The 16331-nt window shown below is 42.8% G+C and overlaps 1 protein-coding gene across 1 annotated transcript in view; it reads left to right on the top strand.

Moving 5' to 3' along the window:
* The window catches only part of DDX46 (DEAD-box helicase 46), a 57440-nt gene that overhangs the window by 14987 nt on the left and 26122 nt on the right, over nucleotides 1-16331 (top strand). The window contains exon 10 of the mRNA XM_063447467.1: nucleotides 14332-14507. Coding sequence (XP_063303537.1) covers nucleotides 14332-14507 — 176 coding nt within the window. The remainder of the gene's footprint in view (nucleotides 1-14331; nucleotides 14508-16331) is intronic.

The following is a 16331-nucleotide window of genomic DNA, read 5'->3' as shown; positions in this document are numbered from 1 at the left end:
AAGGAATATGAAAAGAATTTGGCAGAATGAAAACATCTTTTTGTGTCATGGATGGGCAGGATAAATATAATAAAAGCTTGCGCATTCCCCAAGTAGTTATATCGCTTATGTATAATTCCCCTTAAAATCCTCATAAAATACTGGGATTACTTTCAAAAAAATTACAGAAAAGTTTATATGGCAGGGGAAAAAAACTAGAATCTGTAGAAACATATTATATACAACAGTTCATCAAGGAGGGTTTAGTCTACCCAAAATGGAAAACTATGCTAATGTAGTGATGGTTACTCAAGCTCATAAATTTCAAATAGACCATTCCAAACAAGATTGGTATTTGATAGAATCTGAAATACTAAAAATCAAGAATTTAGAAGATATTTTGTGGGCTCATCATAATGAGATTAAAAATATATATATATAGATATAATAATTCAATTATCCCTGATATTATTAATGGATGGAAGAGGTTTAAGTAAAAACTTCTAATAAAAGATAGTTATTAAAAAATACCTCTCTTCTTAGTCTAGAAACCAGTATTCAAAATATAGCAGTAAAGACTCCACATGATCAATATAAAATCAAAATCAGAGACTTATTTATAGGGGACAAACTCAAGACTATTAACACATTATGTAAAGAATTGGATCTCTCGATTTTTCTTGGATAAGAATTAATAATTCTATTAGAGTGCACCTATATAAAGAGGATGAAAACGGAGTACATGAGGATCTAAACAAAATTTAATAATAAACATCATGATTCATAGATTAATGTTTATCCTAAAAGAAGGGGCAATATCAAGAGCGTTGTTGGCATGGCAAAGTGAATTGCAAACAACTTTCGATAGTAAGGAATGGGTAAATAGTCTGTCTACTAGGAAAGTCAGGCATTGTTTAACATTACAAGAAACACTTTTAAAATTGAATTACAGATGGTATTTAGTACCTACCATACTAGCAAAATTCAAGAGTACAGAGCATATATTATGTTGGGGATGTGGGGATAAAAATGGTAGTTAATTGCATATATGGTGGGAATGTAGTCAGATAATTGACATCTGGAAAATAAAATTTGATAATATTTCAGAGATATTGAAAATAAAGATGGCTCCAACTGCAAAAAGGGCATTGTTACATGTGGATATGGAAGAATTTAAATTTAAGGACAGATATATGATTATACAAATCTTTTTAGCTATGAAAATATTCATAGCGCAAAATTGGAAATCGAAAGACAAAATATGCTGGAATATGGTTAGAAATCAGGTAAAAACTTAAGGAGAAATGGAAAGGGCTTTTATTTGAACTATCAAAGTTTGGACAAATATAAAACCATATGGAGTCCTTGGTTAAATAAGTATTAACACACCTAAGAGGGCAATGATGAGCAAGAGGAAAAATAAGAAAGAAAAGAGAGGGGGATAAAGGGATAGAGAAAGGAGGAAGTAAGAAGGTACAGAAAACTGAAACGACAAAGAGAGAGTATATGTTGTCTTTATTCCTCACCGTATGGAACAAGGGGTAGGAAACGGAACAGGCAGAAAAGGAAAGAAAAATGTAGTTGGGGAACAAAAAAAGAAAAGAGAAGGAATTTTTTTTTTTCGTTTGTGTTTTGTCTGTCTGGGTGCATGAAAATAAAATCTAATAGTGAAAGATGGCGATACTCATATTAGCTCTGATGTTATAAAGAAAAAAAGGTGATGGGTGTTGGCACCCAGACCACTTCAGTTGGCTGAAGTGGTCTAGGTGTCTAAAGTGTCCCTTGAAAAATGTTTTATCATATCCCCCTGTCTCGTCTTTTCTCCAAGCTGTACATGTTAAAATCCTTCAACCTTTCCTTGTGTTATTCTGTAAGCCATGAACCAGTTTAGTAGCCCTTTTCTTAACTCTCTCTAAAGTATCAATATCCTTCTGGAGATACGGTCTCCAGTACTGCATACAATACTTCAAGTGAAGTCTCACCAGTGTTCTCTACAATGACATGAGCACTTCCTTCTTTCTACTGCTAATACCACTCCCTACACAACAAAGCATTTTGCTGGCATTTTCTGCTGCTCTATTACATTGTCTGCCTACCTTTAACATGAAAGATATTGGTGGCCATGAGACATAAAACTGTTATAATGGGCTATACATAAAAAAAAAAAATCATAGTTTAGCCAATTGCCCGACTTGGGAAATGCGTGAGGCATGTTTCTGGTGTGCCAGTGGTAACCGCAAGACTTGAGGGAGGACAGGCATCCTGACAGCTCCAGGCCCTCTTATGGACCTGCACCACTAACCTGGGTGCGTTCACAGTCCAAGTCCTTCCCAACTGGGATAAAGCTAAGGCTCAGTGTGGTAAGTCGCCGCTATTTTTGTCTGATCCTCAGCCAGCATGGTTGGTGTGGTAGGTTTGGGAAACGGTTTGTGGTTGCAGAGGAAGGCACATCCCCACTCTGCTGCTTGCCTCCCCGACCTCCATCTTTTTGAGATAGCTGAGATGTTGCTACTCTTGCCTTTAGTTGAGCCCAGAAATGTTAAGATCACCTCCCATCTCTGCAGATGTCGCTCGGTAGGGTCAGTCAGGGCTTGATGCTTGAGTTGCAATGTGTGTTCATGATGAGGATGAACGTCTGCCATCTTAGCCATCTCCATTGCAGACAGGAGTGGTGTATATATCCAATAGAGGAGGTAAGTATAGTATTCCAGCAGGGACCGGCATGACCACCACAGGTTCAGAGGGGGACTTTGCACCAAGGCTGTGGTGCGCAGGTCAGGAGAACGGCTGCTTCTCCCGCCTGAGGACTCCACTAGGCTTAGCCTGATGTGGCCACAAAACAAACGGCTGGTGCTTTTGTAGCCCGGCCCAAGACTTACAAATAGGACAAAATAACAGAAAAAGTCAATGTTCATAACTATTCACCCCCCTAAAGTCAATACTTTGTAGAGCCACGTTTTGCGGCAATCACAGCTCCAAGTCGCTTTGGATAAGTCTCTATGAGCTTGCCACATCTTACCACTGGGATTTTTGCCCATTACTCCTTGCAAAATTGCTCCAGCTCCTTCAATTTGGATGGTTTGCGCTTGTGAACAGCAATCTTTAAGTCTGACCATAGATTTTCTATTGGATTGAGCTCTGGGCTTTGACTAGGCCATTCCAACACATTTACATGTTTCCCCTTAAACCACTCAAGTGTTGCTTTAGCAGTGTGTTTGGGGTCATTGTCCTGCTGGAAGGTGAATCTCCACCCTAGTTTTAAATCACTCACAGGTTTTGCTCAAGAATATCCCTGTATCTAGCACCATCCATCTTTCCCTCAACTCTGACCAGTTTCCCAGTCCCGGCTGCTGAAATACATCCCCACAGTATGATGCTGCCACCACAATGTTTCACTGTGGGGATGGTGTTCTTTGGGTGATGTGATGTGTTAGGTTTGCACCAGACATAGCGTTTTCTTTGATTGCTGAAAAATTCAATTTTAGTCTCATCAGACCAGCGCACCTTCCTCCATACATTTTGGGAGTCTCCCACATGCCTTTTCGCAAACTTAAAATGTGCCATTTTGTTTTTTGCTGAAAGTAATGGCTTTCTTCTGGCCACTCTGCCTTAAAGCCCAACTATATGGAGCGTACCGTTTATTGTCGTCTAGTCTCTGCTGTGGAATTCTGCAGCTCCTCCAGGGTTACCTTAGGTCTCTGTGCTGCATGTCTGAGTAATGCCCTCCTTGCCCGGTCTTTGTGTTCTTTCCATTTGGTTATGATAGATTTGATGGTGCTCCTGGGGATTATCAAATATTTGGAAAAAAATGTATAACCTAACCCTGACTTGTATTTCTCAAAAACATTGTCCCTTACTAATTTGGAGAGTTCCTAGGTCTTCATGGCAGTGTTTGGTTAGTGGTGCCTCTTGCTTAGGTGTTGCAGCCTCTGGGGCCTTTCAAAAAAGCTGTGTATATGTAATGACGGATCATGTGACACTTGGATTGCACACAGGTGGACATCATTTCACTAATTGTGACTTCTGAAGGTAATTGGTTGCACCAGAGCTTTTTATGGGCTTCATAACAAAGGGAATGAGTACATATGTACTTGCCGATTTTCTGTTTTCAATTTCTAAAAAATAGTTTTATGTAAATATTTTTCTCATTTCACTTCACCAACTTAGACTATTGTGTTCTGATCCATCACATAAAATTCAGATTAATAAAACATTTTACTTAAGGCTGTAATGTAACAAAATAGGTAAAAAGTCAAGGGGGCGCAAATACTTTTGCAAGGCACTGTATCTTTTAGAAGACATTACATCCAGCACATTTTGTAATTTTATGTCAGAATAACACATGGTGTATTTTTTTTTTTTTTTTTTTCGTATGCAAAATATTAGCAGACAAAGAACTAGTTTGATGAACAAATGCGCTGTTGCCTACGCAGAGGCATAGTCTGTCATACATTAGTTGAGGCAAATATGTGCATCAAAGATAATATGCAGTTTTACAGTTTCATGGTATAGCCTATTATTTAACAACATAACAGAAAATAACAAGTCTACAGCACACAGTTTAATCTAAGAACGTCTCTTTGTATGTCAGTCTCAAGACGTGATATCAATTTAAGTCTGGGTATCACAACATTGTCGAGGCAATTTATTAATTTGATGGCCAGCTATGTCAGGCGGTTCTGGTTTTTAAGAAATTATAAGTTATAAGTTCCATTACACTCCGTCACATTAGATTAAGGTCTGGTTTTGGTTCGTTTGCTAGGCGATATTGGCTTGTAATAATAGGGTAATACAATTGGGCGTAGATACGGAAAGCCTATTTCTGCATAAGGAGCCTATCTAGCCTAGGCCGACGTCTAAAAAAAGTGTGTTTTTGTAACCTAAGTCAGTATAAACAGCAGTGTAATATTAAGCTATAGCAGCCGTTAGTGGTCCGGGTTACCTGTGCGTCAAGTGTTGTATCAAAGTTGTTCCCTGCTTCCAAAAGGGAAGACATAAAAAGGGAAAAAGGGCCTATGTGAAGTCCCCATTTAAGCACCGGTGGGAGTATCTCCCATCGGTTTAAAAGAGCCTTGTGCCGTGCACGCGCGGCCGGGCATAGTAATACACCCTGAAGTAAAGTAATAAAAGGAAAGAAGTAAGGTGCTGGCAATACAGGTATGGAACAGGTCTGCCCACTCCATTCAAACCTAGCAGTCCGTGGCAGTCAGGTGTGAACAAGCAGTGTAGCCTTACGTACAATGTGTATCTTAGATCATATCTGTGTGTTGTATTTAAGGGATGGGCCATATAGAACAACAGTAAGCTTACGCCCATGCGGTCACTGTGGCTTTAACTGCGTATTCCTTTTTTTTTTTTTTTTAATAAATCTTTATTTTTCAATTCATGCACGTTAGCAGTGTATAGCATTAATAGAGCGAGAGGACATGCTTGTTCTAGAGCACAGGTCTCATATAGACATTGGTTTTACAATTTGACAACATACAGTGCAATAATGCATTCATATAACGTGAACGGGGGAAGGTAGCAAGTCCTTATCATTTTCAACTCGTACTGTGTAGTTAGGTGGTGTCCTCCGTTCTGGTGGTGTGTCCGATAACACTATAACTCAGGGCTATAGATTGCCTTCGGTTGTATATGTCGGTAATTGCTTATGTCCTTTGTCACCGTGTACCTCCGCTCTCACGGGGTACAGATATGTAATTAGCATGTTATATCATCTGCATCCCATACACTCCTTTTTAGCATGAACATTTTTAGAACAGGACCAATAGACAGGTCCAGGTATACGAGAAGAGAGAAAAGAATAGAGGGGGGGGAGGAGGGAAGGATAGAGTTGGGTCCGGGCATATCCATCGTGGGGTGAGCGGTACATGGGTCGTTATTTTTTTATCAGCGTGCTTGGTCAGACCTATCTGAGGCGTGTTTCTCAGCGATTGGTGTAGTCCTCCCACGGCTCCCATGTTTTAAGGAACAAGGGGTATGTGTCTCGAACTTGTGCCGTTAATTTATCCATGAGGTAGGCCTCTCGGATATTGCTTATGATTCTTTCCTTTGGTGGCATGTCAATTTGTAACCACGTCTGAGCTAGGGCTCGTCGTGCTGCCAGTGTGAGTTTGTTGTACAGCTTCTGCTCTTTATTAATCAATGTGTCAACAGGTCTAGCTATTAGGAATGACCACGGGTCCGGTCTGATTGGTTTGTTTAACACTTCGGTCAGGAGGTGAGCTACCTCCTCCCAGTAGGTCACCACCCTGGGGCATGTCCACCACATATGTAAATATGTGCCCTTCTCCCCGCAACCCCTCCAGCATGTGTCGGTAGGTGTTTTACCCATGTGACATAATTTAACCGGGGTGGTGTACCACCTCATAAGTGTTTTGTAGCACTGCTCTTGGTGTATCGTGCATATAGATGCCTTTGCTGCTGCCTCCCAGATATCTTGCCATTCCCCCCCCTCCAGAGTTTGCTGTAGGTCATTCTCCCATTTTGTAACATATGAGGGGGTGTAGGCCCTATCTGGTGGTGCACTGAGCTGGTTGTATAAAAGGGTGATGAGGCCGGCACGTGGTCCCTCCGACACGCATCATTTTTCATAGAATGTGAGCTTGGCCCTGGCGGCTGTTTTGACCTGTGTCGTGCCTGCAAAGTCCCGTAGTTGAATGTACCTGAAATGGTCTCTGGTGGTTAGTGGGGCTAGGGTATTGAGTTCCTCGAATGTTCTTATCGTGTTAGTGTGGTATAACTGATGATATCTTTGTATACCCATATTCTCGATTCCTCTGAAGTCCCTAGCGGCTAGCCCAGGCGGGAATGCCTTGTTACGTAGATAGGGCGTGATAGGGGAGATTGGGTGTGTGAGCGCGTGTTTGTGGGCTGCGGAGTCCCAGAACTTGATGGAATTCAGGATTGCCGGGCACGTTGTGGTAAGGTCTGGTCTATCGGGTCTTGGTACCCAGATCCAGAACTGTGGAAGGTCTGTGTTCATTAGCAGGGTTTCAAGGTCGACCCATCTGTGGGTGTCAGGTGGAGAATGCCACTCTATAATTTGGGCTAGCTGTGCCGCCAGGTAGTAGGCATGTAAGTTGGGTAGGCCCAGGCCTCCTTTGCTTTTGGGTGTGTGTAGGGTAGTTCTTGCTATCCTGTGCCTCTTCCCGGCCCATATAAATTTGTCTATAGCTGTTTGGAGTGGCTTAAGGTCTCCCTTGGGGACCCTCACCGGTAGAGCCTGGAAGAGGAACAGGAGGCGCGGTAGCAAATTCATCTTTACACTATGTAGTCTTCCTATCCATGAGATAGGTTTGACTTGCCATGTCGCGAGGTCTTTCGTTAGGGTGGTCAGTAAGCGTTTGTAGTTTTCTATGTATAGGTCGTTGTTGTCTGGCGGGAGGGTGACGCCTAGGTATTTTAGCGGTCGGTTTGTGATGTTTAATTTGTAGGTACTGGCTAGCCATTCGGTGTCTGTGTCCTGTAAGCCTAGTGGCATGCCCTTCGACTTTTCAACATTTATTCTATATCCCGCAACCCGTCTGTACTCTTCCAAGAGATCTAGGAGGTTGGGCACAGAGTCCTTCGGTTCAGTAAGAGTTAACAAAACGTCGTCGGCGTACGCCGAGACTTTAAAGTCCTCTGCTGCTACTCGGAGGCCCCTGATCCCTGGGTGGTCTCCGATTCATATCAATAGTGGCTCTAGGGCTAGGATGAATAGAAGGGGGGATAGTGGGCACCCCTGGCGCGTTCCATTTTTGAGGGCAAAGGGGCATGGCAAGGTGCCCGGCACCAGTGTTTGTGCCCTGGGGTTTGCATAGAGGGCCTGTATTGCGTTGACAAAAGCGTCTGGCAGTTGCATTTTACGTAATAGCGTGAACATATAGGGCCAGAGCACCCTATCGAACGCCTTCTCCGCATCCAAGGCGAGGATCAGAGAAGGCGTTCTCGTCTCCCTAGCCCTCCATATGAGGTCTGCAGCCCTCCTTGTATTTTCATACAACTGTCTTGTGGGAACAAAACCCACTTGGTCCGCATGAATGTATCTGGTGAGCAGTGGGTTCATTCGGCAGGCAAGTAATTTGGCATACGCTTTAAGGTCGAAATTGATGAGGGATATTGGCCTGTAGTTAGCGACTTGCGTAGGGTCCCTGTCTGGCTTGGGAATGAGGGCTATGTCAGCCGTCGTGAGATCTTGGTGTGGTTTCTCCCCCTCTGTCCATTTTCTATACATTTTAGTGATATGCGGCGCCAGCTCGTCTTTGAAGGTTTTATAATATGAGCCATCGAAGCCGTCCGGCCCCGGGGCTTTATTCCCTTTGAGTCCTGTCATGGCTGCCACTACCTCGTCCATCTCAATGGGGGCCCCTAGCTGTTCTACAAGGTGTGTGGGGAGTCTAGGTGGTAGTGCCTTGTTGAGGAAGTTCGTGATCTCCCCCATATATTCTGTATTAGTCTCCGTCAGTGTAGGGGCGTGGTTATATAGGCTGGTGTAAAATTGCGTGAATTCATTATTAACCTCTGTGGGGTCTGTCAGAATTATTCCATGTTTGTTTCGTATGGCTATGGTTGGCGCTTTGCTTGTTTTGGGCTTTAGAGCTCTCGCCAGGAGGGTGTCCATTTTATTGGACTTCTCATAAAAGTCTTTTTGTGTGTCGGATGTCATTGCTGACTTCTTCCACCATCAACTCCCGTAGGGAAGGGCTCTCGTTGTGGTTAGAGTTGCCGCTTGTTTGTGTTGCATTTCTATTTTGCGTAATTGCTTTTGTAGGGCCATGAGTTTGTCGTATTTTTCTTTTTTATGTTGTGTGGCCAGTTTTATGAGGAGGCCTCTTATTACCGGTTTGTGGGCTGCCCAGAGGGTTGTTGGGGAGATGTCTGGTGTATCGTTTTCCTGGAAGTAGTTGCAAATCTCTTGCCTAATGCTTTCCTGTATGTGTGGCATCTTAAGGAGGGAGGTATTCAGTCGCCACTTCCAGGGTGTTTGTGTGCCTGCTGTTTTCAAAGTGAGTTCAATGTCTGCGTGGTCTGACCAGGATATTAAGTTAATAGCGGTGGTGTGTATTCCTTTTTTATAATGAGATTATATAGAGCGGTTTGTTGTTTACAGCTAGTCAGATAGGTATTGTGTGCAATAATTAATGACCTGGAACTGTAGCCCCTATGGGCACTGCAGCCTACACAGCGTATACATGGCTAATACAAGTTATCAAGCAGGCATCATGGGGTAGTGAGAAGTCGTAGCTATCTTTTAACTGCGCCTAGAGAATCATGACACAGGCATGTGATAATAATGAATGCATAAAGAATAGAAATTAATGATAATAACTAACAATTCTGGAGCAATGCTGGTCGTAATATCAGTCCGATATGGGCCTCCCATGGCTCAGCCGCAGTGCGTCACCCAAGACGTCGAGTTTCCATCCGTCCTCCCCAAGACGACCCCAGCCCAGCACCCGAGTCCTCCGTGGTGCGGGCACTCGGGAGCAGCAACAGTCCGCGGGCCACCTACTCCCTACACCTCCCCATTACCACCTCAGACCCAGCGAAGCACGTGTCCCAATGTCTCTCCCGGTGCCGGCCACACAGTTGGAGCCGGTGTGCGCCGCTCCCGGCCACCGGTCCGCCGGAAGGGCTGCGCCATCCCGCCCCACAGGGCTCGCGGCATCAGGGACATGACTCTCTGGGGACCCCACAGACCCAGAGGCCAGGGCACTCACTTTTGATGCAGGCCAGTAGTCATCGCGGGGGGTCCATCCGGCGCTCAGCAGTGCCAAATTCCGCACGGGCCGTCCAGATCAGCTCCCCATGGTGGGTGTTTCTCATAGTTACTCCAACTCTGATCGTTCAGATGTTTCTTTAAGTAGAACCTATCCCGGCTGTTGGGCACAGCCATGTCAGGTCACCAACCTCCATAATCTCTTTGATGGCTTGAGTCACCACATTCCCTGCCTGGGTGCTTCCTCAGGAAAGTGTGTCCTTCCCTCCGTGTCAGTGTCCATTTCTGCTGGCTGGCTGTCCATCACACAGCTATCGCCAGTATAGGCATTCAGCACATAGCACATGTGGAGGCTCCCGCTGTGGCCCGTGCCCTCGTCATGAGGCCGGGATAACCCCCACCGGCCAAGGGGGGGGGGGTCTGTGCCCCGGGCCGAGGGTTTCCCCACGTCGGAGCTCTTATCATGTGGCGGGGTGTCCCAGTGATGCGCAGTTCCACGGCGCCATGTTGCAAGTAATGCACGCCGGCATTCAGGTGCCGCTTGTAGGCCGGACACGGCCCTCTCTGCCTGCCCAGTATGCGTTGAGCTTCGTGCGGGTATCGAGTGGGAGCCAGAGCCTCTCCCCTTTCAGGAATGGTGGGGAATATGGCGTTTGAGCAGTCTGGGGCTGTATTCGGTGCTTTTTCAGAGGTTTAACGCTGGAGCATGAGCTGATGGCGTCCAGTTGGCCCGGCGGTCCGGCCCCGCCCCCGGTGGATTTTTTTAACTATAGATTAGATTATATCTGGTTATTGAATAGTGAAAGTTCCATAGATGGCAGTGGGAAAAGTGCTAATCATTTGTTATGGAAACCATCTCCTGGTATCATTAGCACATTATTTGGCACTACAAAATGGTGTGAGAAGCCTTTGAAGTGTTACCTGGAGCCGAGTGAACCGACAGATATTACTTACAAGGAGACTAATTGTGCAATTGTGGCACAACTAAAATTTTTATTTATGTTGCGAATATGCAATATTTGTTTTTATTTATTTTTTATTCATCTTATTACACTACCATTCTGTGACACTATTTTGGTAACAACTTTAATATGTACACAAAATGTTCCCATATAGTCATATAATTAGGACTCTATCAAATATTCTGTACTCTGCCCTTGGGTTTTTACGTCCAAGATGCATTATCTTGCACTTATCCACATTAAATGTCAGTTGCCACAACTCTGACCATTTTTCTAGTTTACCTAAATCATTTGCCATTTGGCTTATCCCTCCTGGAACATCAACCCTGTTACATATCTTAGTATCATCCGCAAAAAGACACACCTTACCATCAAGACCTTCTGCAATATCACTAATAAAAGTATTAAAGAGAATGGGTCCAAGTACAGATCCCTGAGGTACCCCACTGGTGACAAGCCCAAGCTTCGAATATACTCCATTGACTACAACCCTCTGTTGCCTGTCACTCAGGCAGTGGCTAGTGATATTGCAGAAGGTCTTGATGGTAAGCTATGTCTTTTTGCTGATGATACTAAGATATGTAACAGGGTTGATGTTCCAGGAGGGATAAGCCAAATGGCTAATGATTTAGGTAAACTGGAAAAATGGTCAGAGTTGTGGCAACTGACATTTAATGTGGATAAGTGCAAGATAATGCATCTTGGACGTAAAAACCCAAAGGCAGAGTACAGAATATTTGATAGAGTCCTAACCTCAACATCTGAGGAAAGGGATTTAGGGGTGATTATTTCTGAGGACTTAAAGGTAGGCAGACAATGTAATAGAGCAGCAGGAAATGCTAGCAGAATGCTTGGTTGTATAGGGAGAGGTATTAGCAGTAGAAAGAGGGAAGTGCTCATGCCATTGTACAGAACACTGGTAAGACCTCACTTGGAGTACTGTACACAGTACTGGAGACCATATCTTCAGAAGGATATTGATACCTTAGAGAGAGTTCAAAGAAGGGCTACTAAACTGGTTCATGGATTGCAGGATAAAACTTACCAGGAAAGGTTAAAGGATCTTAACATGTATAGCTTGGTGGAAAGACGAGACAGGGGGGATATGATAGAAACATTTAAATACATAAATGGAATCAACAAAGTAAAGGAGGAGACTATATTTAACCCCTTATGACCGGAGGGCGTACTATTACGTCCTTTTAAAAACGGCTCTAAACGCCGCAGGGCGTAATTTAGTAACTTACCCGGTCGCCGGCGGTCCCACGCCGGCGATCGCGGTTGGGGGGACTCCCAGGGAGCCCCCCCCGGGGCAGATCTTCCTCCTCCGGTCCCTCCCGGTCATGTGAGATTGAGGTCCTTGCGAGGACCTCACAATCACATGGCCGGGATAGCTGGCTTCTGTATTGCCAGCAGGGGGACTAACTGTAATGACAGTTGGTCCCCCTGCTGGCTGGAAATAAAATTTAAATAAGTTAAACAAGTGTAAAAAAAAAAAAAGATATACTTAGAATATATATATATATATATATATATATATATATATATATATATATATATATATATATATATATATATATATATATATATACACACACATACACCGTCTAGGTGTATTTTAGTATTAATATGTATATAATTATATATATATATATATATATACACACACACACATACACCGTCTAGGTGTATTTTAATATTAATATGTATATAATTATATATATATATATATTAATATCAAATTACACGTAGACTGATACTGATTAAATATATATATATATATATTTATAAATAATATAAAAAAAATATGTAAATATGTAAAAAAATAAAATAAAAAAAATAATTAAAAATAAAATATTAAAAAATATATAGATGTGTTTTATTTCGTTCTAACTGTATTGTGATATTAATATATATTTATATCAAAATACACGTAGAACGAAATAATATATATATCTATATACATAAATATATACGTATATATCACTATATATAACTATATATAAATAAAAATATTCTCAAAAAAAAAAATATGTATATATACACATATGTATATATATACATATATTAATTCTACACATATATTTATGTAATAATTTTACATAATTAGGTATCCTAATTAATTACAATTAGCGGGACCTGCCTGACCACCCATGCCGAAAGTATAGGGCATTTAATTTGCTAGCACTATATTTAACCCTATAACTTTCCAAGACACCATAAAACCTGTACATGGGGGGTACTGTTTTACTCGGGAGACTTCGCTGAACACAAATATTAGTGTTTCAAAACAGTAAAATGTATTACAACCATGATATCGCCAGTAAAAGTGCAGTTTTTTGCATTTTTCACGCACAAACAGCACTTACACGGACGATATTATTGCTGCAATACTTTTTACTGTTTTGAAACACAAATATTTGTGTTCAGCGAAGTCTCCCGAGTACAACAGTACCCCTCATGTACAGGTTTTATGGTGTTTTCAAAAATTACAGCGTCAAATATAAGGCTTGTGTTTCATTTTTTTCACATTAAAATTCGCCAGATTGCTTACGTTGCCTTTATGACCCTATGGTAGCCCAAGAATGAAAATTACCCCTATGATGGCATACCATTTGCAATAGTAGACAACCAACGGTATTGCAAATGGGGTATGTCCAGTCTTTTTTAGTAGCCACTTAGTCACAAACACTGGCCAAAATTGGCGTTTTTTGCATTTTTCACACACAAACAAATACTAACGCTAACTTTGGCCAGTGTTTGTGACCAAAGGGCTACTAAAAAAGACTGGACATTCCTTATTTGCAATACCTTGGGTCGTCTACTATTGCAAATGGTATGCCATTATGGGTGTAAATTTATTTCCTGGGCTACTATACAGTCTCAAAGGCAACGTAACCAATCTGGCGAATTTCAATTTCAAATGTAACACGCTATATTTGACCCTGTAACTTCCCAAAACACCATAAAACCTGTACATAGGGGGTACTGTTTTACACGTAAGACTTTGCTGAATACAAATGTGTATTTTATTGCAGTAAAAGCAAACAGTATTATGACATTGACAGTTAAAATGTCATGTAGAACTAAAAAAATCAAAAAAATCTTATTTTCTCCCATTTTTTTTCATATTAAATTATGTTTCATAGCTAAATATTTGATATTAAATGAAAGCCCTGTTTCCCCTGAATAAAATGATATATAATAAGGGGGGGTGCATTTAATATGAAAGAGGTGAATTACGGTTGGGCAGACATATAGCGCAAATGCCAGGTTTTGTTTACGTTTTGTTTCGTTCACAACTTGTACATTTGGCTGCGGTGTTAAGGGGTTAAAAGAAGAAAAACTACCACAACAAGAGGACATAGTCTTAAATTAGAGGGACAAAGGTTTAAAAATAATATCAGGAAGTATTACTTTACTGAGAGGGTAGTGGATGCATGGAATAGCCTTCCAGCTGAAGTGGTAGAGGTTAACACAGTAAAGGAGTTTAAGCATGCGTGGGATAGGCATAAGGCTATCCTAACTATAAGATAATGCCAGGGACTAATGAAAGTATTTAGAAAACTGGGCAGACTAGATGGGCCGAATGGTTCTTATCTGCCGTCACATTCTATGTTTCTATTACAGCTGTCGACTCAAAATGTATTACTAATTGTTCTATGTAATTTGTTTCCCCTCCAGACATTCATATGAAAAGCCAACTCCAATTCAGTCTCAAGCGATTCCAGCAATCATGACTGGCCGTGACTTAATTGGGATTGCCAAAACTGGTAGTGGAAAAACAATTGCCTTCCTTTTGCCTATGTTCCGACATATTATGGACCAGAGACCACTGGAGGAGGCAGAAGGACCTATAGGTATGTATGTTGTTTGTTACATGCTATCAGTGGCGTCTCTAGGATTCATTTTTAGGGGGGGCACAGGGTGGGCCAGGGACAAAAGTAAAGGGGCACATTCAACCCCGCCCCTGCCGCATGTTAAGCCCTGCCTCTGACACAATGTGTTGTTTTTTTATAATCGCTGGTGTAGGATTCATTATTTTCCACCAGAGATTATTAAAAAACAAACACATTTCCTTTGATACAGTGCCATAGTTGCCAACATTTGAAAAAAAATTCCAAGGACATTTTGCAGCACAGTTTTCAATTACTGTCTGTGTATAATATCCCTGGACAGTCAGTGCTCTCTGTATAATACAGGGTTGTGTGTATAATAAATTGGGACAGTCAGTGCTCTCTGTATAATACATGGCTGTGTGTATAATATCCTAGGACCGTCAGTGCTTCCCGTATAGTGCTGCTCTCTGTGTAAACAGGTCTGTTTGTGTATAATATCCCAAGACAGAGAGCAGCACTATACAGGAACACTGACTATCCCGGGATATTATACACACAGAGATCTGTATTATACAGAGAACAGCACTATAGTATTATACAGATAGCTGAGCATATACCCCATGTCCCAATCTCTAGACTACTAGTACCTGTCAACAGCAGCTCCCAGACGCGTGTAACAGGGCTAAAGTGTGCGGCAGCTCACACAGATGATTCAGCGGTAAAGCGCACTCGCTGGCAGAGCCAAACTGAGAATCCAAAGCAGCCCTGGAAAAAAATGTATGCCATTTCTACAAGTTAATATGTATATATTGTACAGTAAGCACACAAGCTCACTGACATGTGCAAATAGGCTTACTGACAGACAAAACTCTCTGACTCACACACAAGCTTACTACAGACAAACTCACTTGTATAAACACAAGGCTCACTACAAAGAAGTTCAGGGACACACACAAGCTCACTAAAGACAAGATCACTGACACACACATGCTCACTAAATAGAAGCTCACTGACACACACAAGCAGTACCATCTTAACAGCGTTAAGGGCCCCCGGGCAGAGCAGTGCACTGGGGCCCTTCCTACACAACAATTCACAGGAAAAAAAAATAATTATTGATAGACTGCTGAGTACATACACACAGTACACTGAATATGAACGCAGAGAGACTGCTGAACACACACACACACACACACACACACACACACACACACACACACACACACACACACACACACAGATTCCTGAATGCACACAGGCTGATTTATACACGTACACACAGACTGCTGAGTCCATACACACACATACAGACTGCTGAGTCCATACGCACACACGCAGACTGCTGAGTCCATACGCACACACGCAGACTGCTGAGTCCATACACACACATACAGACTGCTGAGTCCATACGCACACACGCAGACTGCTGAGTCCATACGCACACACGCAGACTGCTGAGTCCATACGCACACACGCAGACTGCCGAGTCCATACGCACACACGCAGACTGCCGAGTCCATACGCACACACGCAGACTGCCGAGTCCATACGCACACACGCAGACTGCCGAGTCCATACGCACACACGCAGACTGCCGAGTCCATACGCACACACGCAGACTGCCGAGTCCATACGCACACACGCAGACTGCCGAGTCCATACGCACACACGCAGACTGCCGAGTCCATACGCACACACGCAGACTGCCGAGTCCATACGCACACACGCAGACTGCCGAGTCCATACGCACACACGCAGACTGCCGAGTCCATACGCACACACGCAGACTGCCGAGTCCATACGCACACACGCAGACTGCCGAGTCCATACGCACACACGCAGACT

This window comes from Pelobates fuscus, chromosome 3, assembly GCF_036172605.1.
Source record: "Pelobates fuscus isolate aPelFus1 chromosome 3, aPelFus1.pri, whole genome shotgun sequence".
Classification (NCBI taxonomy): domain Eukaryota; kingdom Metazoa; phylum Chordata; class Amphibia; order Anura; family Pelobatidae; genus Pelobates; species Pelobates fuscus.
The sequence above is the reverse complement of the archived record's forward strand: the minus strand, read 5'-3'. Positions and strand labels throughout refer to the sequence as shown.